At 46.1% G+C, this 24025-nt stretch overlaps 1 protein-coding gene across 1 annotated transcript in view; it reads right to left on the bottom strand.

Annotated features, from left to right (window-relative positions):
• The window catches only part of BARX2 (BARX homeobox 2), a 49139-nt gene that overhangs the window by 8080 nt on the left and 17034 nt on the right, over positions 1–24025 (bottom strand). Inside the window, exon 2 of the mRNA XM_014600859.3 lies at positions 341–638. Coding sequence (XP_014456345.1) covers positions 341–638 — 298 coding nt within the window. The remainder of the gene's footprint in view (positions 1–340; positions 639–24025) is intronic.

Here is a 24025-nt window from a genome sequence, read left to right as displayed (position 1 = left end):
CCAGAAGGCACTCGAAGGTTCATCTGAAGGAGAGGGTTCAATTGCTCTGGGCGATAACTAGCCTGTGCGCTGATGAATAAAGCATACCCATTGGCTAGGCAAGTGCCCAGTCCACTAAGCAATTGGGCTAAAAGGCAGGAAGGATCTCCTTCTCCTTTTTAGTGTCTCGCAGGTACGTGCACAGGGTGATCCCATTCCCAACAGGTGGAAGTACAATCCAAGCTGCACACAGCACCAAAGCTTGCCCTTGCTGGCCAGAGATTTCGGGCCATGATGTACAGCTGACATCTCTTTCCCAGGCCTCAGCCCAGCTACCCCGACACCACACAGCCCCTCCTACCTGTCTGGAGTGGACAGATACTTCTGCTTCTGGAATTTCTTCTCCAGCCCCATCAGCTGCAGCTCCGTGAAGATGGTCCGGCTGCGACGGGGCTTCTTCAACCGTGGGGTAGGCTGTTCTGCTTCTGACTCGCTGCTGGCAGGGGTTTCGCTGACCAGCGTCTCTGAGCTGGCACCTGTTGAGGAGGACTGAGGTGACAGCACCCGAGAGCTGCTGGCTGCGGGGATGATATGGGAAACCACAGAGGGCTGCCTGGTGATGATGGAGATGAGAGGATATGCCCTCACAGGAGGGGACCCTGGGGAAAGGAAAGAGCATAAAGGATAGTTTAATGGCAGTACAGTCTAGCAGGCAGGGCACTGGACTGGATGATGGGAGCTGGCTCTGTTGGTCACTTCAGTCATGCAGAGGAGGTAGGGGTGTTATTCATCCAGTTAACAGAGAAGTTAATTCAAAGCAAAGTCACTTACCCAGTGGGACTCACCATCCCTACAGGCACTAAAGGGAACACTAGAGATGCGCCCTGGCTGGACCTTAAGTCTGTGCCACCCCTACAGCTAGTCAGGAATTCGGTTCCGTCTCCAGTTCCAATTCTTGCAACAAGGGCCCATCCTATAGCACCAAATCCAAGCTCTCCCAAAGTCCAGTCGTTCTGATTCAGATCTGGACTTCACAGCCCACTTCTGAATCCCCTTCAGCACAATTCCAGATGCAGGTTCTTATTCAGTCGGAAAGCCATAAATCACACATCCTGTAAAACCCATATGCAAGGTAATGGGACCAATCGACAGGGCATGTCCGATGACTGAGGCATAGCGTGAAGAAGGAACTGGAGCTGGGCAGGTTTGCAACTGATCTTGGACAAGCCACTTCATTTCTCTGTGCCTCAATTTCCCCATCTGTAACCTGGATATAATACATCTTGGCTACTTTAAGGGGGTTGGCTGAGGTTTAAGGAATTGTTGGGTGATATATTTTATTGGACCCACTGCCTGGTTGGGATCAAGTTAGGCAAGCTTTCACATGCATTAATGCTTATAAAGGACAGGGAATGCATGTTCTCAAGGGACCATGTAAATGCTTGTTTCCACTGATTAGCAGTTATCCACACAGACGGTTTTGTGAAGCATACTAACAGCTCACCAGTGGAAGAAACTGCTCAGTGTGAGCAATCCGGTTATATATGCTGTTAAAACCCAGACAGCTTCTTTTTCCGGGGAGAAAAGATCCTTTTGGAATCCAATAGTTTGCATCACCAAAATTACATCTGCACTATTGTCCTGCAGACTAGCAAAGAGGGGGCCTAATTTGTCCTGCCCATGTGGTAAGCAGTGCAGCCAAAGACTGAAGCAAGCACTTAGCAGCTGAAGAAGCAAATAAAAATAAAAGCTCCTGAACTCAAAACATGGGCCAGTTCTGGACAGATGGTGCCATTTAGTCATCTCTGAAAGAACCGGCTGAAGAACTGTCTGGCAACCCCAGCACCACAATGGGAGCAGTGTGCTGTGAACCCCAGCCACGTGCTGAGCCACCCCAGCTGATAGCTGCAGCCATCTATAAATACCAGCTGCTTTCCAAACCCGGCTGAGTGCACTGATCCCCGCCGGTGTTTTCCCCCTCAAATCAAGATTTAATTTAGTTAATGTAAACAAAAAAAAAAAGCCTTGAAATACAAGAAGAGAGATGGCTGGACTCCACCGGCTGTCAGTGACTTGTCTAATAATGAAAACAAAAAAGGATTCCTCTATTCAATCTTTGTTGATCCTCTGCAACTTGTGACTGTGCTGGTCTACAAAAGTACAAAGTTTATTGGCCAAATCCTGCGTAGATTTATCACCTCTGTTGCCATGTCACAGAGGTGATAAATCTGTGCAGGATTTGGCCGATAAACATTGTACTTTTGTAGACCAGCACAGTCACAAGTTGCAAAGGGTCCCTGTTAACAGGGTCCCAACTTGTATCCACAGCATGAATCCTTCCCACTCTCGAGCGGGGTTCATCTCTGTTCTCAGAACCTGAGACATCATTCCTGTTCTTGCACATAGGTGGCTTTTGGCACCAATGAGCCTGTTAATTGATACTTTCTCCCTTATGCTTCTGATGGTTTCCAGCGTAACACAGAAGAAACCACAAGATTGCTAAGGAGCAATAAATCACTGAGCTCAGAAACTTCTGAAAGGCTCTAGATGATTGAAACCTTGGGAGGGAAACATTTTTACAAGGGGCTCACTTCTAGGGAGCTTAGAGAAAGTATCTGATATCAGAGCAATCTAGGATATTTCCTTCCCTCTTAGGGCTGGTGATGGTGTGTTGGCCTGCACAGTGGAAGGGTGAGGACAGCTCCCAGAGCAGTGGAAAACTTGGACATCACATAGCAGAAGAGTCTCTTAATGCTAAGCAAGCATATGCAAAGATGAAGAAATGGGAAATGAACACTGGTCTAAGCATGCTTGCTTAATATTGCAGAGATTCAGAAGTGCTGGGCAACAGCGTATGGGGTCATATTTTTACAAGAGCTCAGATGCAGATTTTCAAATACTCAGCACCTACTTGAACACCGAACAAGGCATATTTTCCACAGCATTCAGCATCCTACAATACCTATGATAAGATTTTCAGTCCAGCTCATCACATCCCCATTTCAGTACCGATATCAAAATGCTTACTTGCAACACTTGAGTCAGTTTTGTTCCTCATGAGCAACAAGGAATGGTTTGCAGTTGCCAAGTCACTGATGACTGATAACCTGTTAGAGCTGCTGGCACAGATTATTTTCTATTCTTTTATTGTTTAGGAATATAATTAAGACTTGTAGGTCAGGTCTGGGCCAAATAACTGAGCTGGCATGACCATGAAGTGACCACAAATCATTGAAGTGTCATATAAAAGACACGTTCACCCCAGTGCCAGACAGCACATCTCAGGTTTCTCAAGCCTAATTCAGAAGGAAAAAGGAGAATTTATGGTGCAGAGATGTAGCGAGGAGAGTGTTTGGAAAGAGACTTTTGCAACAGATGTTACCTGGGAGAAGGTTGCAGATACAGAAACGGACTAAAGTTGATGAGCAACGTTATCCCTTCACACTGGTGTAAACCAGGAAAAGATCCTATTGAGGCAGGCTGAGTGAAACAGCAACAAATTTCAAAGGAGCCAAATGGAATTAAGTGCCAAGCTCCAAGGATGGCAGCCAGACAGAGGTGAATGGGGGGAGGATGAGAGCCATCCAGATGAGTGCCCACTAGGGCTGCACGAAGCTTCGGGTGGTGATACGATTTGGAGGAGATTCGGCCCGATTCGCTGGCTGAATCGCCGAATCCGAATCAAATCAAGGGACGACTTTAAAGGTCCGAATTGATTCAAAGCTCTCCGAATCTTTTCCAAAGATTTGTTGATTCAGGCAGTCCCCAGTGGCTGCAGCAGGGAGCTGGAGCCAGACTCGGAGCTGGTAAGTAGAGGGAGGGGAGGCTGGGGGAGGGGACCATGGGGGGACACTTGCCAGAGCTGGCCTGGGCGGGGCAGCCATGGGGAGGCTGGGGGAGCGGGGTGGGAGTCGGGGGGCTCATGCAGAGCCCCTTATGCAGTGGGGGGCAGTGGGGATTGCCTCCTGCCCAGCAGCACCCGCTGAGTTGGGGCTTTTTTTTCCAAGTGCCGGGAGCTGGGGCAAGTGGGGCAGCCATTGCTGGGCTGGGGAAGCGGGCAAGGGATGGGCCTGGGTGATTCGGAGATTCAGCAGGACCCGAATCTCTGAATCAGATTCGGCCGAATCGAATTGGGATGGTGATCTGAATCACCGAATCGAATCACTGTCCTCCGAATCAGCCGAATCCCAATCTGAAGTGAATACTAGCCACTTCGAACAGGCCTAGTGCCCACATCTAGTTTGCAGCACCTCAAACCTGTAATTTGCAACATGCAACTGTTAGCCACACTGCAAATTTGATACCGGGAATTCCTGGTATCAAAAAAAAAAAATGCCACATAAAAAAGCAGTGCAGCACATGCTCCAGGAGAGGAGCGTGCACCAGAGCAACTGGAGGCTGGGTCCTCTAGGGAGACACTTAGGTACCGGGCAGAACGTCTCCACTGCTTTAGGTATTCCCCGGCTTCTCCAGCGTGCCAGGAGCCAGGACTGGGGAAGCGGGGCATTTTGCCCTGCACCAAACCACACGTGCAGGGGTATGTGCAGCAGCAAAATGCCACAGTAAATGCACACCTCTGCCACAGTAAATGCACACCTCTGCATGTGGGGACGCATTGTATGTGTTTATTGATGTACATAAAGTTACAGAGCACTGATCCCTACAGTATCTAGATCATAACATAAAATGCTAAAGTACAGAGTCCAGTATCTAAATCTAGATACTCCAACATCTGGGGGTATTTGGATATTTGGCATGTTTTGGATCCTTGAACTCTGGACAAAGTCTTGATACACTCCAGTCTCTCTGATGCACAGATGGCATTTGCACATGTCAAATCCACATTGAAAAATCTGGATCTGAATCTAGATTTAGATTATCCCAGAAGTGTTTGGATCCCTTTTTAGTCAGGCACAGTATTGTGGGAATAAAGCAATTTCTTAATCTCCCACAAATGAAATGTTGGCAAACAGCTCTGTCTGCTCCGTGCTGTCATGACATGCTCTGTCCCACCGGCGTACAGGCGAGCGCTGTTGCTCCATGCTGCACTTCTGTCTTGCTGAACAGTTTCGAGGGGATCTGTATGTACTTTACCCTGTCACATAGCGCTGTCTCCAACACTATTTCAAAATCAGAATCACCACCCATTTAAGCATGGAAAAGTAAAACTTTCCAAGCAGGAGCCACACGCTGAAAAATGAATTTGTATCCTCAGCAGTGAGCTACAAATGTTTTATGCTTCATAGCCCCCCTCCCAAATCTAGGTGAAGCACGGTACAATGGCCTGGTTCTCCGCAAGACAAGGGCTGTCTATTCCTGTGTGTCTGAACAGTGCCTGACACAATACAGCCTCATTACATCTGTTGTAATACGACCACCGATAATTGTGTCATTCTCAAATTCAGATGGGTTAGATTCAAGATCCAGTAATTTGTGGACCATTAGAGCTAGAAATGAGCTCTTTATACCAGCCAAAGGCTAGGAATCCTCCTTTGCTAGTGTGTAGGCAAGGTTTTTCCTTAATGGTTAGAAAAAAATGGATCATTTAACTATCATGAGTTTGAGCAAAATGTGGACTCTTCTTCCTGTCCAGCTATATCTGTACCTTTAGCAGACAATGTTAGGGTTAACTGAACCAAGGGCTAAATAGAATAAAACTGCTTTAATTTCTGCACATAGCACTTTGTTTGAGAATCTCAAAACATTCAAATAAAAATGCTCCTTACAAAATCTTTGCAGTGTCTATGAGGGGGATTAGTACTATACCCATTTTTCAGCTGAATCTGCCGAGTCACAGAGATTGATTGTTAGCAAATCACACTCTGAACCTGAAGCAGCATTTGGAGAACCCAGGAGTCCAGGTTCCTAATCAGAGGCATGTAAAATACTTGCAGCACAACACAACATGACTCAAAAATTCAAAGGGAGTTCGGCTGGTTGGAAAAACAACTGTAAAATTACCCCGTCGTCCCTCAGAAGTGTTTCATCAGGAATGTGAATTTTTACTAACCATTTCTCAGGCATAAATTAGAGCAAGGTGGCAGCGTTTCATGCTCGGGGTGAACCTGGGGTACAAGGCAGGAGAAAACTCTTGCCCTGCTGCTGGTCCCAAATGTACTGACTTTTTATCAACCCAAGCTCCACTCAGCTCCAGCTGTCTGCTGGGAGGTTTTTGAGTGAACTTTTTGTGACCACTGGACTAGATGCAATATATACCACCATTCTGGATCGCATTTCAAAAGTATAATTAAAATTAAGTACTTCAAACATATCTTTTCTTTCCCTCTTCTCCCTCCTCCTCCCTCTCTTGGCTGGATGTGATCTATACTGCATACCTTTAACATAGGCAAATGCAAACGAGGGGGAAGAGAAAAGGGAAAGCACTAATTAATTGCACTGTTTGACTGCAGGCAATGGCAGAACATTTTCTCCTCCTGGGCAAACTCAACTAATTCTGTTTTGGAAAGAAAGAAAAAGGAAGGAAAGATTTATGGATCAGCTCCTTTTGGCAGGTTGGCTCTGCTCAGAGGCAGAATGAGATTTTGCTGAGAACACGGTGTAGCCAAAGGTAAATAAAAGAAGAAAATGAACTTAGGAGTCGGGAAGGCCTGTAAATCTGCTGATTCCCAAGCCTCAAAAGCTGGTTTTGAAAAGAGGTTGTTTTGAAATGAAGCATCAGCACCAGGTTGTGCAGCAAAGATGTGGGCAGCCTGGGAAAAAAACCCCCAGGAGCTAGCCCTGAGAGAAAGGAAAAGAACATCAGGAACCAAGCTGGGCAGCAAGTGTGTTTGCCCTTCCGCACATCCAAAATTTTCCATTTTCATCCCAAAATGAAAAGTGATTTTTTTTTCACTTTTCAGCCACAAAAACAGAAAACTGGGGGCTGAAAATGTTGAGTGTTCTGACAAAAAGTTTGAATGTTTTCCTGCCAACACTTTCCATGAGCGTTTTTGGTTTAGCCAAAAACCCAACTTTCTGTTTAAAAAACAGCAAACTGCCAAAACTGAGTTTGGAGAAGCCCAACTTCCAGATAAAGGTGAAGATGCATGAAGCCACTCAAGCTTGGCCTGACTTCTGTTGATATTGATATGAGGTTTAGTGGAAGAAGCATTAAGGAAGAACTGAGTTATACTGCTGAAGGGCCTAGGGTGAACAGGCAATGGATGAAATTCCTCCCGGGGAGAGGGCCTGCACAAGGGCAGTCATGCACAGAAGTCTCACACGGGACCAGGTCTTCAGCTCATAGCCATCAGTGTAGGTCCAGAGAAGGCAATTCGCTTCAGCTGAGCACCTGACTTCTGCAAGGGATCTAAGCGATCTTGTGCCAGGTCACTGCACAAAGGTGGATTATCCCAAGAGCATTTGCTATTTACAGCTCCAGCTGTTGTAAGCAGGGTTGCTCTGTTGAAGTCAATTGGAGACATGCTGCAGAGACTATCTGCAGATACGAATCCCTTCTGTAGTCTCCTAAGGGAAATCTTAGAGCAAGGTGCTCAGGGAAAGGGCACAAAGGCCTTGGAGAGGGACAGTGTCACTGTACAGCTTCCACTAAACAGGGCTAGTGCTGTCCAAGAGCTGCCCAGGGCTGGTCAAGTTGCAGCAAGGGAAGTTGAGGTTAGATATTAGGAAGAACTTTCTCACTAGGAGGGTAGTAAAACACTGGAACAGGTTACCCAGAGAGGTGGTGGAAGCCCCGTCCTTGGGGTGTTTCAAAACCCAGCTAGAAAAAGCTTTGGCTGGGATGATCTAGTTGGGGCTGGTCCTGCTTTGAGCAGGAGGTTGGACTAGATGTGACTTCCTGAGGTCCCGTCCAACCCAAACTTTCTATGATTCTTTGATTTTATGATACAGCATGGCCAAGGTAGCAGGGGATGTGTTGCTTATGCAAATCCCATTAGCAGCCTTCACTAGCAGGCACTGTATTGAGCCCCAGTGCAGTCCCATCTCCCAGGAAAACCCCTGCTGAACTGCCTTGATAATCCCCTCCCCACCCAGCCCTCTTTTGCCTTGCGGACACAGGGAGTGGTAATTACCCTGAAAGCTACACCGAGTCTGGCCCAGAACAGCAAACCTTCCTGGCTCTCCCTCCCGCAGGCTGAATGCAGGCAGGTGTGAGCTCTCTGCCCCCTGCCACATGACACTTCATTTCTCTGGGAAGATAATTTCTTACCGTGGCTAGCAGGGCTCGGCCTATCCTTCACCCAGTTTTTCATGGACACGCTACTGGGTTTCTCTCCCACTCCAGGTGCACCTGTCACACTAGCGATCACAGTGCATGTCACGGCAGGACTGCAGGCCGAGGCAATGGGCTACACAGCTCACAGTACTAGCTGTCTGTGTGGTGAGACTTATGTACCTACCCTAGTGCCCCTTGATCCTGTCTCCTGCATTTTTTAAACTTTGTCACGTTTTTCACTGTGTGCATTTTCACAATCCATCTGCGATTGCCCTAGACTGTACAGGGATCTAAACTGTTTGCTAACCCCATACTCACTCATGACTAAAAATAATCCCCTCTCCTCTCTATGTCTTCCCCCCACCCAATACTTCGCTGTCTTGTTCTATTTGGGATTATGCCTCAAACTTATTGTGCGTATATCATAAAGCCCCAAATGTGCTACATTCTTGGGGTTTGGTGAAGCTCACAGGCCAGGTATTCATGGCCAGAGGAATGACAAGGATGGATCACACTTACAGAAGGCAGCTTGATTCGTTAGCAGCAGCATGGGGCAAAGCAGGTGTCTTGAGGAGATCGCTTTCAGTTGCTGGCAATGCTTCCTATCTCATGGCAAGCCTCACAATCCTTAGTGTTTTGCAGACTCCCTTGCAACCAGGTTGCATCTCTCATGGCTGCAAAGAAAAGCTTGAACCTCAAATTCCTCTAACACTGGAAGACTCAACATATATCTGTATTTAAATTATATTTAAAATCTCATGATATTTTGGGCCCAGGAACTCTGCTAGATATTGTGAGGACCATTTATTTATTAACCATTTCCATACGTAGGCACAGAGCACAGGACGAGAATCAAAGGTAAAGTCCATTTGGGAACATTGTGCAGAACAGCAACTTGCTTAGGAAGCAGGAAGCCTCACTGCGAGCACGTGCCGGATCCCCACCGCTTGTCTTCCCAGGAGGAGGAAAACCACAAATGATCTAGGAATTTCTTTCCAGAGACTGAAGTTTTCTGCCTGAAACCAGCTGCTACAGTGGATTCCCTGCTCGATCCCCTGCTCATGACAGATGCAAGGAAGCTGCCTTTAGGACATTCTTTGTCAGAGGCTTTGTTTTTTGAGTCACATTGCTCATCATAGCTTGCCGTGATCTATCTTCAGGGCATTAGAGAAAGCTTATATTTTTTGAAGGGCTGTACAGAAAGGAGATACTGATATATATATAAAGATTTGGCTTATTGCTGTGTTGATGGGTTATCAGCTGTTGTTGTAGGAGATGGGGATGCTGCTTTGTGACTGATTAGTGTATTTTAGGTACTGGAAGAGGTTCTCAGGCAGGCTCCTCTTCTTCATTTCTAAATCTAGTTAAATTACAAAACTCTGCCGAGACTTCATGGGGGTGTTTCACTTAGAGCTCCAGCTCCAGAAGTGGTGTGATCATGTAACACTCAGTTTTCATTTCTAAAAACCCAGTTCCTAGCCTTTGTGGTTTCAGAGGAAAAGTGTCCGGAGTGCACCCAAAAGGTCAAAATCTAAATACAATGAACTCAGCATTTGTGTTTAAACAAATCATATCATTTTGGAGGACCTAGACTCATGATTATTTTAACTTTCGGGGTTGCCAGCCTTGGTCACTTTCTCTTCTACATTGGCGATGGCAGCCACAGCACATTAAGAGCTCATCACTGGTTTTGATATGGAGTCAGGCAACAAGTAAGGTAGGGGCACACCTTACAGACTAACTGAATCCATTATAAGGCTGTAAGGTGCACCTCTACCTTCCTTCTGCCTGACTGCAGACTAGCACAGCTGACTCCCTCGCCCTGCTGTGGAGTGTCAGAGTTAAACCTGCTTTGTGGTAGAAATACCCAGGCCAGCTAAAGTAGTGGATGCAGCTCCTTCCCCTAAGACACCTGTGTAGTTACACTAATCTGTACATTGAGCGAGCAAGGACAAGACCCCTTCCACTCCCCACCCTCCCACCCACTTGTGCAAGGAGTCCTGAAGAGGCTGCTGTTCCTTTACAACCTGACCTTATACCAGGACTGTGAGCCAAGCCTTTGGCCCATAAGTAGCCAAAGTGAAATATGTCCAGCTACAGAGTCCCAGCATGCCCCCCACTACGGTGGGCAACCACAGTCTGAACTGAGCAATTGTACTGGGGGGAAAACTCACAGGAATCCCTTAAGACGCAGATTCTCTTCTTCTCATTCTACATACTGTAAAAACAACGGTTAGATTGGTTATTCCTTGATTACCAACACTTTCTTCAGCAGGCTTCACTGGAGTTGTTGCCACTTGTCGATGCTAAGTGGCATCCCTGTGCTGCCTATGGGCTATTTCCTCAAGGTTTCCTGATATGCTAATTTAAGAGACAGTGGCAGCTGCTTCTCCATGAAAGATGCATCATTAATTACTTTCACTTTTTCCTCCGGGTGACGCATCATTAACTCCGTATATCAGAAAGGAGGCATTTGAGCCCAAACCAGGTAGCTATAAGGATTCCTGTTGTTCTAGCATGAAGGCAACACTCACATTTATGTGCAGTATTCTCATTTATTGGGTATAAAACAAGGATTCTGAAGTTGAGGCTATTTGGTTTCTTGTCTGCACCTGGTTGTGAATTCCTACACTCCAGTACCTGACAGCAGGGTTGCTGGGGAGGCAGAGGTTTGTTAGCCAAGTGTTTTCCATCATCCCTATGTTTCGGTTGCATGTTAAGGCCAGTTATAGTCAAATAGAAGCCAGAGACTCTGCATGTGAGCAGAGGAGAAGAGAAAGGCACTCCTGGGACATTCTGAAAGCTTCCAAAAATAGCCCCAAGATGCAGCTGAAGTTCACAGAGCCAACACTTCCATGGGAATGAGTGTAACAAAGGCTGGAGGGAAATGTGCTGAGCTTAATGCTCAACTAGAACTGTGGAATCAAAAAACTGAATTAATGGTGTTGGGGGTTAGGGAATACACTTTCAACGAGGTCATTTGGTGGATATACAGTCCAACACTGATGTTCCCTCTCTGAGTTCACAGGTACAGCTCATACCATATTTCAGTTCAATCTCAGTTCAGCAAACTGTGCTGTTTCGGTTTCAATTCAATGGATTTTACTAACTTGACGAGGAGTATCAGTGCTGTCAGAGTTCAGTACGGTGCAGCAAGGATCAAAGGATTTCTCAGTAACCAATGCTTTCTCTACCTTGGCAAGAAATCATGATCCCCTTGTAATCAACAGCAAAATTCCCAGTGAATTTGAGGGGGAGGAAGAATAATCAAAAATACTCCTTTTCAGGTTTTGTTGTGGTTTCATTGCTGTGGAAACTTTCTGACCAAAGACTGATCCTCCACTTACCTACACCTGATGTAAAGAATTACTGCAATGTGGGTACAAAAGTACTCACCACGTCAAAACAGCAGTATTTTCCATCCATTTTACACTGATGTAAAAGACAATGGAAGGTACAAGGCAAAGGGCACAGTTCTGCAATGTACCTGCTTTACAACACCCAGGAGTGCTATTGGTCATTGCTATTAAGTGACCCCACATTCATAAGCTACTGAAGAACGAAAGGAAGAAAAAGTGTAGATTTACTAGTATCCATGTACCCGAGGTTTTCTATCATGCCTGTCACTGTTGGCCTGAAGAGCTGAGAGTAGCAGGGTAAGGCGTAAAGGGCACCGTTTTTAAAACCACCTTTCAATATTGTGTCAAGTTTGCACCTGACACCCATTGCGAGCAGAAGCCAAGCAACATGATCTGTGTAAATATTAGTTCTTATAATAATAATAATACCTAACCCCTGAACAGTGCGTTTCAACAAAGAACTTCAGAGATTGCTTACATGCAAATCAATAAGCAAATACATAATTAATTATGTGTGTCATGTTTATGTAGTAGGGGGGAGGACCTAGCCACAGATCCAGTTCCATGGCTGGATATTTCAAAAGTTCATGAGCATTTGCTTCCCAGCCTTGGATTAATTAAGAATTTGAGCCACACATGAAATTCCCATTGGAGCTGTTGATACCCAGGTTTTTGACTCGGGTCCATCCCCATGAGCAAGTTATCACCTCGTTGTTCCTGCATAACCTTTACATGAGAATTTAGAATGTACTTAGGCACCCATGCCAGAGGCCCTTGCAGGTCTTGACAAAAAACTATCTAGAAAGATAATGAATACTTCCTTAATAATTACAGCTAATATTATATCATGCTTTTCACATCTTCAAGGCACTGCACAGCGATTAACTAATTAGCTCAAATCATGGAACAAGCCCCAGAACCTCCCACAATTTGAGCTCTGCTTAGTTACTGCAACAAAGAACAGCAGCATAAAATCCGGCATTGGCTAAATAATCCCCCTGCACCTAACTCTAGTTTAACAACAGGCATAATCCAGACACCAGCATAAAGGCCTTGGAGGATTCCAGATCCTTGAGGGATACCACCACTGTGCCAACGTGCCAATAACAATGATGTTTTGTTATAATGCTATGCTACTGGGGAAGCGGGATAAAGACAACGGGAGTAGAGTGGAATGGGGAATGGCAAATATCTGGGCTCTGCCCTGTAGTATATCTGGGGGCAGGGAGTGAGCAGGGCACTAGTGCTGGGTGCTGATTTAGAGAGGGCACCAGAGTGGCAGGAGCCTGTATGCAGGAAGCCCAGCTACAGCAGCCCAAGGCAACACTGTCACAGCAGCAGCTGTGGCAGTAGCAGCCACAGCAGGTAAGACTCCAGCAGTCGGTATAATACCCCTGTCCACCCTGTCCTGCCCCTCCTCACCCCCAGCCCAGGGCACCAAAGGAGCTTGCTATATCTCTGGTTCTGCATTTTATTTGGGGGTAAGTCAGCTGACTCCAGTTTCTCATTCTCAGAGATGATCATTCTTAGCCACACTTTTAAGTGCTTTGAGACCCATGGCTAGAAAAAGCCCCACAGCGTTGCTAAAGATTGTTATTGGAATGCAGAACGGCTTCTGTTCAAGGCTCTCTTCCACACTAGAGTGCATTTCAGGCCTTGTCATAGCCTCAGTGGAGAAGGAATTTTATAGAAGTGGATGTTTTCTTAAGTACCTTTGAAGGAGTCCCTTCAGCTGGCTCTCAGGAAGCCATCTGCAGCAAATATCACAGTGCAAACATCTACGGAGAATGCCTAGGGAAAATGCTCATTGCTTTCCTAGTTGGCCTACTCTGCCCCAAGTGTTGAAGCCTCTGGAAGAAACAAACCCCATCACTTTAACACATACCCTATAGTTGCATATGGACCCTATCCAGAAAAGGGACTGAAGATATCTGTGCTATTTTGTTAAATCTGGAGCAGGAGACCACACAGGACAAAAATGCTGGGAAAAAATTCGAAGCACGAGCTCTAAGCTGAGGGCTGGAAGTTGTGAGGATGATACTGTTATCTTTATCATCTTATTTCCTCAATCAGTGTTATAAGAAAGTGACATCCTGCGATATTTTTTTTACCACTTGCAATCCTTCTGCCTTCATGGGGAAGGGAGTACTCAGAACCCCTGTAGCCCTGCTAACAAGAATGGGCCTGAAGCCATGAATTGTGGAACCACTTCCAAAAGGGGGATGGGGTTCAATATAAACTCCTATTCCAGGCCCTTGTTGTTTGGACTCTGAGGGAGTTTTAAGATCAGGCCATGTCAGTCCCAGAGAAATAAATATGATCACGCCTCTATAAACCACAGCACTCAAGTTACTGGGATACAAGCCACCAATTCATTTATCATATCTGTATCAAGGGACCTGTTGGTTCTATCATGTTTACTTCAATGTAAAGATCTATCTTTTGAACTCATCCATGTTAAAGGCTCCAGCCAAGTGTTTCCTCCAGTGCAGGGGTTAAATCCTGCTCTAGCCCTCAGCACTTTTTGGACATAGCTTAGTAATCAAAATAGCCAAAAGATTAGAGAATCAAACACTTATAAGCTGGGAATGGATTTGCAAGCAGCATCTGGCCTTGTTTACTGGTGATGGGGGAGGAACATTGCAGGCAGAAGATACAGCTCTCAGAGTATCTAAGATTAGATTGCAGCAACCTTTGCCTGACATCGATGACAGCCAAATGGAAAGACAGATCAGGGCACCGAAGAAGGTCGGAGGACATCTGTTTTCATCCCCCTACTCTACTTCAGACTTTCCGGATGATGCCGAGCAAGTCACTGAGCGCATTACTTCTGAAGGTATTGAGGTGCCTATTTCCAGTGGGTTTGCATGTGGGATAACTTCCACTGGAGATAGATATCTAATACCTTTAGAACAGGGGTGGGCAAAATGCGGCCCGAGGGCCGGATGCGACCCACCAAGCCATTCTATCCAGCCCGCGGGGCCCCTAAAAAATTTAGAAAATTAATATTAATCTGCCCTGAGCTGCCTGTCATGCAGCCCTCGATGGCTTGCCGAAACTCAGTAAGCAGCCCTCTGCCCGAAATAACTGCCTACTCCTGCTTTAGAAGAACCCTGCCATTAATCTCTTGCCACTCACTTCCCATCTCTACAATGGAAATAATGCTGTTCTTCCTCATATCTGTGGTCTGAGAATAAATTCATTAAAAAAAAGAGGCATGGCACAGTGATGAGCTCTCTCATAGGACTGTGTTTAGGGACAGAACTATCAAAGTATGTGACATTCCCAACACAGGCCACAGAACCTGCCAATTGTGACATGGAGAAATAAGCCTTTCCCACTGGCTCTGCATGCTTCTTGCACGCTGTTTGCCTTGAGAGCAGTACCAGGCATGTCCAGTGCTGTTCTCAGGGTATTTGCCCAAAGCAAATACCCTGAGAACAGTGCTGGACACGCATCAAAAAGTATGTGACATTTTCTGCTTGCAGGGCTTCTTTCTTGGCAATAAGGGATCTGCAGATATACCCTAAATCATTTTTAACTCCCACCTTCTGTTACTTCAGTGCACACTTGAATGAGCTGTTTTTATTTCAGAATATATGTGTTCCCTTTCGAAGTTGCTTAAATCAGCTAGAGTTTCGTGCTTTGAAATAATCACGTCCATCCGGGTTTGCACTGAAGTAATAAAAGATGGTAGTTAAAATCAGTGTTACCATTTTGATGAACATGGTGTGAATGTCCTTAACAACTGGGGGTGGAGAAGGCACCAATTTCTCTACTCCTGTGATTCCCCAGCTACGGTCCAGTTGTCTCATGAGATTAAGGTTTACTTTCACTGAATCACCTGACTGGAGGACACCTATGAGCTGGAGTATAATCACTTGATGGAAAAGATTAAAGGATGGCAGTGGCCAACTGAGCATATTCACAGCTATATCCTGTAATGATGTCCAAGTCCTTAATCCTTCTGCATTTGGCTTCTTTTAGTTAAACAGTAAACACTATAGGCCTTGTGATGGGCCAATGGAGGGAATGTCCCATTCTTGGATCAAGCCCCCCTCACCATAAGGGCCCTTTTTACCCTACTTCTCTTTAAACCTGGGGACTGTTTCTTTCAAGTATCAGCTTTCCCTTCCCTGTTCTACACGACTGCAGTCTGCCTGCACTAGTTGGTGGTAACACTTTAATGCCACTAATGTACTTATACCCCAGCAAATTTCCCTTGTCTGGACAAACCCTCTGTTCCCTCATTATCACAAAAAGAGAGACGTCAGGCTTGATTCTCCCTCCACACCGCTGTTTCACTGCAGTTACTTCTGCAGCAGTACCTTCAATCATCACCACTGCAAGTAACATCAGCCACTTGTCTCCCAATGAGGTTGGAAATGTCCTCAGAGTGTTTTCCTGGTTGAAAAGCAACACCTTGAGTCATGCTCAAAAACACATGCTTGAAATGGGTCAGCTCTCTCCCAGGATTTCATTGCTTATGTGGATGTTACAGTCATAATGCTGTGTGTGCATAAATCAACCAGTCCTTTACTTCCTGCTCTGTTAATTATTATCACAACATCCATAAGCAAACACTAACTCTGGACAGCTGACGAGCAGTACGTACAAAAGCACTCTTTACATTTCACAAGCCCACCCTTGTCTTTAGTGCCAAGGAAAAGCTTGCCATGAATGTCACTGCTTTGAACACACAAAACAAATTGGTGAGTGACACAAGGGAGGAAATAGAGTTTAATCATTTCTAAATGGAGATCCATTTAATATTGGCCTGACAAACCTGGTGGAAAATGCTTTTATCTCCAGGGCAACTATGAGATTTTAATGCTTGCCCAGTCTGTTGAAAGGTAAGGAATACTTCAGCAGGGGCCAGTGTAAATCAGCTGAAGATGTTTTGAGTTTCGGTCAAAGCTTCATCTGCTATAATTTTGGGGTTGTAATCTCACGTGTTGTCCTGTTGTAATCTTGCTCCCTCCGACAAGTTTTTGCACAGAGGTCTCCTGAGCTGTGTATGTTACTCTTTGATCTAGGATCTGCCTTAATAGAGAGAGCCCCCATCTCCATTTTCTCTATGGGACAAAAATAAACTCTGGACGATTTTGCTGAACAGCTGCACAAACAATGCAATTTAGAAAGATGCAAATGATACATGAGCGAGTTTTGTCCAACCTTCCCATCCTTGCATTTGTCAGTTTGATCAGAGACGAATCTCACATGGCCAGACTATGGAGGGGCAACACAGAGCAGGGATAAAGATACTCAGACTTTCAACAGCAGTGTTATTCTTCACAGAAGTCCATAGCTTGAATGCCAGGATCCAGAGCCATTTCAAACACAGATCCAGGGATCACCAGGAAGTTTCAAATGCACAGGTCTCGGACATTTGAGTTAAAGGAAAACTTCCCATAGCTGTCAGCAAGATCAGGTCTATAACTCCTAGGGCTGTGCGAAGCTTCGGTCTCTGATTCAATTCGGCAGAGATTTGGCCCAATTCGGTGGCTGAATCTCCGGATCCAAACTGAATCAGAGGAACCCTTTAATCTCTCCGAATTGAATCGGAACCCCCCAAATCGATTCAGAGAGATTCGGAAAGATTCGGAGATTCAGACATAGACACAGCTTTAAATGTTTGAGCTACGTACCTCTAGGTAGCAGGGGCTCGTCAGTGCTGAGATACTGGGGCGCGTGGAGCGTCCCACAGAAGCGTGGGGGGCTCCCAGTGCGCTCAGCAGCAGACCTGAAAGTGGACCAGAAGCACTTTCAGGTTTGTAGCCGAGCACTTTCGGGTTCGCTGCCCCCCGCACTCCTGTGGGACGCTCCATCCACCCCAGCATCGCAGCGATCACAAGTCATGCTGCTACCTTGAGGTATGTAGAAAAAACTTTTAAAGCTGTATCTGTGTCCAAATCACTGATTTTCCGAATCAGCATCGAAACTTCAGATTCGGATTTGGCCAAATCGGATCAGGGACAGTGACCGGAATCAACTAATCGAGTCGCTGTCCCCAGTTCAGGCCGGATTCAAATCCAAATCCAATAGGGCCCATTTCACACATCCCTAATAACTCCTAGGTTATCACTTTGTCCAGTAAGATCAGCGATACACGCATGTACACAGCCACTCTGATCTTGCACAAACAAACTAAATCTCAGTCAATTTAAAACTTTTTTCAAATAGCAAAAAACGATTAACACCAAATTCGTCAGGACTACTGTTGTAGTTCTGAGCCCTGGGAATCAATGCTGAGTTAGAGGGTGACTGTTGGTCTGGATTCCTTAAGCCCCATGTTAGCTAGTCACTGGAGGGCCCAACAATCATGCACAAAACTTATGCATGTGCTTAACTTTATGCATGGGGAGTAACTCTATTGACATTCATGGCATTGACTACTCATCATGCACAAAGGTTAGTTTGTGCATGAATCATTGCAGGATTGGGTCTTTAGCCAACATGTTGGTCTATCACTGTCCCTTCCTCCAGCCCCATCTCTACCATGAACATGCAAGTGTCCCATAGGAGGCAGGATGCCCAAGATGGTTACACTTGCAGTCTCCAGATCTCCACTTTCTATTGGTTTCCAAAAACATATGTTCTTAGTCTTGCCCCTGGCTCAGAAGCAGAGGAGAGGGAACACAAGAGTCTCTCTGTAGACCACATGTAGAAGGTATTTCCAAGTGCATTATTAAGTATTTCTTTTCACCCCAATAAAGGAGATGGATGCAAGTGTGAGAATAATGAAGAAAAAAGGGATGGGGTTAATATGCCCAAGGGAAACATAGGTTCAGCTATAGGCAAAGTAATAACTACTGTAAAAATAGACAATGGAAAAACCTGCCCAGAGAAGGCCTGGAATCGCCAGCACCGATGACATCTGAGAAGTCAACTGGGACCTGTCCTGCCTTGCTACGGGAACATAGGCTGGATGACTTATTAGAGAGGTCCTCACCAACCCAGAGGATTACACACCCTCATGCCAATCCCACAGATGCAATTTTTTCACTGGTATAAATACACTGTGGGCCCCAGCCCCCGCAGCGTAAATTGGCATGGCTGCACCAAAGGAGTATTCACACCAGCAGAGGATCCGCTTTGTTGATTTTAGGTGACTTACTCCTTAGTTACTTTGCTAAGCGTAAAAGTTTAAACATAAGCATTTTTTTTATCTTCTAGGGCTAATTTTAACATCATTCTCGGAAGCGTAAGCCAGCTGATTGAGTTACTCCATAGAAAAACTGACGGGAAATTGGGGTCTTGACTATGCTAGTAAAACTTTGTAGTGCAGACATGTTGGCTGGAGAGATCGCACCCCTAAGCCAGCCCACTTGTCCCATCACAATCCCCAATGTGGATGCAGCAATGCAGACAGAAGTGGGCTTTTGTCATCTGAGCTGATGTCACTGGCGAGATGCTGGAGCTAAATCAGGAGAAAGTCTCCTGTTGGCATGGACTATGCCTCCACAAGGGGGCTCAGCCAACATGGTCATGCTAGCACATCCATCATGGCAGAGGCTTGGTCACATAGACAAAGCCTAGAACAAGGCTGTCTGTGCACAGATAGATCTACACCACATTTGATGGCTCCTTGGAGAAGACTCATGTGGTGCAAGCTGTCCTGACGTCTGCAAAACTATTTGGAAAACATGTGCTTTATCCTTGATACTACTTAAAATTTTCGTCATGTTTGCTCTCCCCCCCATAAGTACGAGGTGAGAACCGGGATCCCAAGCTTTGGAGGCCAAAGCAGGCGTGTATCTTTTCTGAATGCAATAGGGATAATGTTTGTCTTCAGGACAGAGCTGTTCTTTGAGGCAGAAAGAGTTTATCCCTAGCTAAGGCTACTGGATTCCCAGCATAATTGTGCTGAGATAGAAACCTGATGCTTATGAGCAGCCATCCACGCCATGAATCCAAGGGTGGAGAAGATATAGCCACCCCAGTGACAAACTGAAGTCAATAGCTGCATCTAAATGAGTGTGGCTGTGCGGCATGTGGTACCACAGACACGTCTGCAGTGCCACATGCCACATATTCAGCCATTCTTCGTGCTGCAAGAGAGCTGCATGGGTGGGGCTGACACCTGGATATCCAGGGGTCAAAAAAACCCATGCAAGGAAAAAAAAAAGCAGAGCGGCGCATGTGGGGGCAGCACCTACCGCTCAAAACTGGAGCCTGGCTGGCTAGAGCCACACTCCTGCTGCCAGCCAAGCTCTGAAAGGCAGAATAGCTGCTGCTGCGGCCCCAGGAAGCCCCCAGGACCCCGGGCAAGGCTGCTGGGGCCAGTCCAGCGCTGGCCCAGTCTCCCCTACCCCACCCAGCATAATCTGCTGCATGCCAGAGGGTGTGTGGCACAGGCATTCCTCAAGGGACAGCTAGCCGTGGCACAAGGTATACCACGGCTAGTTGTCCCCGAGGAACCAAATGTCCATGCTCATGTGGACACAGTGAGTGAGATTACCTGTAACAGAAATCAAGGGTTTTTTCCTCATTAGCCTAGTTTTCCCCCATAAAGAGCCCGTTGCATGTTCCATTTTTTCTACTTCATGGTTGCATGTGACCTTAAAGGGTAGAACTTGACCCATCTTGCTTTGTTTCTGCCTTCCCCTCTGCCCTTCAGAAAGGGAACTGGTTCAGATCCCCTGCTCAGAATTGCAACCAGCTCCATTAACAGATGTCCTACTTCACAATTGCAGGCCAGTACTGATGAGGCTATCACTGCACTCAACGGTGCAGAAGGAAAAGCACATAATGCAGAAAATGACAAGCCAAAAAGTCCAGTAAAACACCTCTTTATTCCCTTTGACAGGGCCTACAAAGAACAGGGTAGAAGGAATCTTCCCTTAAATCAGCCAATTATATTCCACGCTCTCTGAGAGCTCCCTGCTAAATATTTAGTCTGTCTTTTAAAAAAAATGGCCACTAATTTTGGATATCCAGTTTCAGACATTTAGCAGGCTCAGCTACTCCCAAAGATCAGACAAAGGTGTCTCAGTTTAGGGAACCTAATAATTAAGACACCCAAATGAAAATGTCAGCCTTGAAGTTTATAAAGTGCTTTGGAGAGTTACGATGCTGAATGAGTCAGAAAACACTGTACAATATCTCTTCTCAGTTCCGTCACTACATATATTACCAGTCAATTAGAGGGATTGAGGGCTGAATAATTTAGAAGCCAGGACTTCCAGAGAATATGATCCACTGCTCACATTAGACCTTTCTGTTTTGAGAGGAGATAGGCCAAGAGGATAGCATTCATTTCCTTATCCATAACTAAATTGAGTTTTGGGTGGCGTTCAGTCCTTACTTGGTCCACGGTTTGAATTTGGCAGACAGGGTGCTGAAATGCAGCAAGCTCATACTCCGGGCTGATCTTACCAAGTTCATACCTTGCACATTCAGGTACAGGTTTGGGAAGTGGAAGAGCTGGATTGTGTGCTCCACCACAGATTTCCTGTGTGAACCCAGCCCAGTCTCTCAATCTCCTGTTTTCCTCCTGTTATAAAATGATTATGACAGTATCTACTACACAGGTGTTGTAAGCCTCCGGTCCCTGAAAAGCCCTGCAAGATTTGCAAACTAAAGGCACAGGGGAAGCAGGAGGTATCATTATCCCACAGGTTGCTATACTGCGTTCCCATAAATAGACTGCATGAACGCAACGTTGAGCACTCTTCATTGTGTCACATAATTATGAAATTCGTTAATGTGTCATTAATATATATGCTAATCATGAAGCAACATGTGTATCCTGCTATTGCACAACTGACAGCGCTTCCACGGGCACACCTCCAATAACAGGCATGTATGCTGTGCACAATTCTCAAGCAAAAATAACACTTTGTAACCAGGTTCTTTGGATAAATCTGATATCTTTTACTAGACCAACTCAAATAGTTGGAAAAATTCTTCTTTGCAAGCTTTCAGGTATAAACACCCTTTGTCAGGCTGAGGAAGCATCTGCAGTTGGTGTGTGCTCTTCCATGTGTTTTCCAAACAGGCAGTGTGCTCCGTCAGAGATTATCCAGCCAGGTCAAAGACTACAGCCTTGCAGACCTTCTTCATCCATTATAAGGAAGCAAAACAGGTCATATATTCAATTATATTATAATCTTTGCAAGTCTCCCTTAATTAAATTATTTAAGTAGGAAACAAACAAGTCGCCATGACGTTTACATCTCATTTCTAGTGTTGTTCTAGTGATAAGCCTGTAAATAAATGGCTTCTACACCAATGAAGCATATCATCCATTGTCAACATTTAAAACAGTCATTAATCTTAGAAGCAACCTACTTATTATAGGTATTCAAGTGTAGGCAATATAAATGCCTATAAACAGGGGCTTCTTTCATAATTCCCTGCCCTTCTCTCTCAATAGTTTAGAGGATTAACCCTTTTACAACAGGGATGGGCAAACTGGTTTTGCCTAATTCCAAGCCTACTAGACATCATGGGTTCGAAAGTTTGACTTGAATTTAAATGTTATCAGGTTCACATTCTGCTTGGAAACAATACTGAAAAAGAGGGACAGAGAAAGAAATCTCAGTGAGAAGAGATTTTAGAAAACAGAACGGGGAGTGGGCAGCATGAAAAAGCAAATAACAGGTTGCGGGGAGAGAAAGGAAGTGAGGTGGGAGAACAACTCCAATGAAATAATACATAAACTGTCTTTACATAATCCCTAGGTCATCACTTGAGTCAGCATAACTTTTGGAGAGGGATATTTGGTCCTTCATAGCCTTTTTTTCTTAGCTATAACAACAAGCACTACTTTTATTCTTTTTAGGAACTGTGAAGAACATGCTGACAAATTGGAGGCAATGCTGCACAACTTAGACCATAATAACGCTTTGTACACTTTTTTATCTAAGGACAACAACGTACTCTGAAAAGCTGCGTATAGGCCACTGTTCTGATGGAGAAAATGAGGCCCGGAGAGAGGAAGTAACTTGCCCCAGGTCACACAAGTCAGTGCCAGAACTGGGTAAAGTTCTCGCCACCAAGCGTCTCTTGCACAGTTCTCAGATATTCTAAGAGATTTGTAAAACCGCAAACAAGACCTGCATGTTCCAAACTGCCAGCTATGTTAGCAGGATGTGTTTATATATATATATACCCAACTTATACAATGTTCTTCCTCCTTACTCACTCCAAATTCCCCATTTCCCTCAGTAAGTGGGGCGTGGAAACAAGCACAGCAACAAGCAGGAATTGGGCACCTAATCTGCAGAAGAATTAAGTTGGGCCTTCAAGCATCTCTGATAAGCCTTGCTTTTGATTTACTGACTGCTGTAAAGCGAGAGACTTTTGAATGAAGAATTGTCTTACGGGGGGAGAAAAAAGACTGGGTAAACAGACAGAGAGAGTGAGTAGATGGGAAGGGCACAGGGCGGGAGCTCATTAAGTACTTTTAAATCTACTCTTGGTGAACAAGATGCAACAACTGTAATGGAGCAGCTGCTTTCCAGACAGTAATTAAGTGAATCATCACATAGGGCACATCTACATGTGCAAATAAGAATGATTAAATTTAATGCACATTAAGCTAATGCACATTAAGTGATTTTTGGCAGGTGTCTACACGTGCACAAACTTGGGGTCAAAGTTAGTGCTCTTAACGCTATAGTCCCAAGTCCCTTCAGCCTTGCCATGTGCCCCTGTGGCCACCAAGGGGCCCAGGGTGGAGTACCCTGGGGCAGGTGTCCACGACCCCAGTCTGTGGATGTTCCCCTGTGGGTCTGGGGGCTGCAGTGACCCCAGCACATGGCAGCCTCATGTGGGGCCAGGGCTTTGGCCGCGTGGTGCGGGGGAGAGTGGCAGCAGGTCCAGCGTGGGGGCTAGATCAGGGGGCCTGGCAGGCACCAGGCACCCTAGGACGTCCTCCCAGGGCCATGTAGGTGCCTGCTGTGGGTGGCGGGTGGGACTGCTGCACCGCTTCACCCCAAGCGTGCCCATGCTGCGTGTGCCCCGGGCACTGCATGATGAGCTGTTTGTGCAGACTGACAGGTGCCCAAGACACTATGCCCTGCTGTTGCTGATCCTCCTCATGCCCTGGGCACACCTGCACTCCTGGTTCAAGACTATGAGCTACGACAGTGTGGGGGGCAAGCCCAAGTTGCTCTACAACCTCCGCCCGGAGGGCTATCTGTTACAGTGCTACACGTCCCTGCCTCCCACTGCCGTGGAGGACATCACTGCTGGCATCGACACCTTCAGTGTGTGAGAGGCTGTGTCCACCCAGCTGCAGGGACATGGGCTGCTCAGTAAGTTTTGAACTGTGTCCTGCCTGTCTGCATGCTGGCGTGAGGGGGACCCAGGGCCACGGGACTGTGGGCAGACCAGGCAGGGAGCAGGGCTGGGGACTTACCATATGTCCAGGGTTGGTGAGGCTGGTGGCTCGGCGTGGGCCTTCCCATTGGTGACAACATCCAGCTGCACCCACGGTCCATGGCCCGTGATGGGTGGCAGGTTGGTGCCCAGCTAGGGCCCCGCTCCTGGGGAGGAGCTGGCA

This window comes from Alligator mississippiensis, chromosome 16, assembly GCF_030867095.1.
Source record: "Alligator mississippiensis isolate rAllMis1 chromosome 16, rAllMis1, whole genome shotgun sequence".
Classification (NCBI taxonomy): Eukaryota; Metazoa; Chordata; order Crocodylia; family Alligatoridae; genus Alligator; species Alligator mississippiensis.
This window is presented reverse-complemented; position numbering and strand designations above follow the sequence as displayed.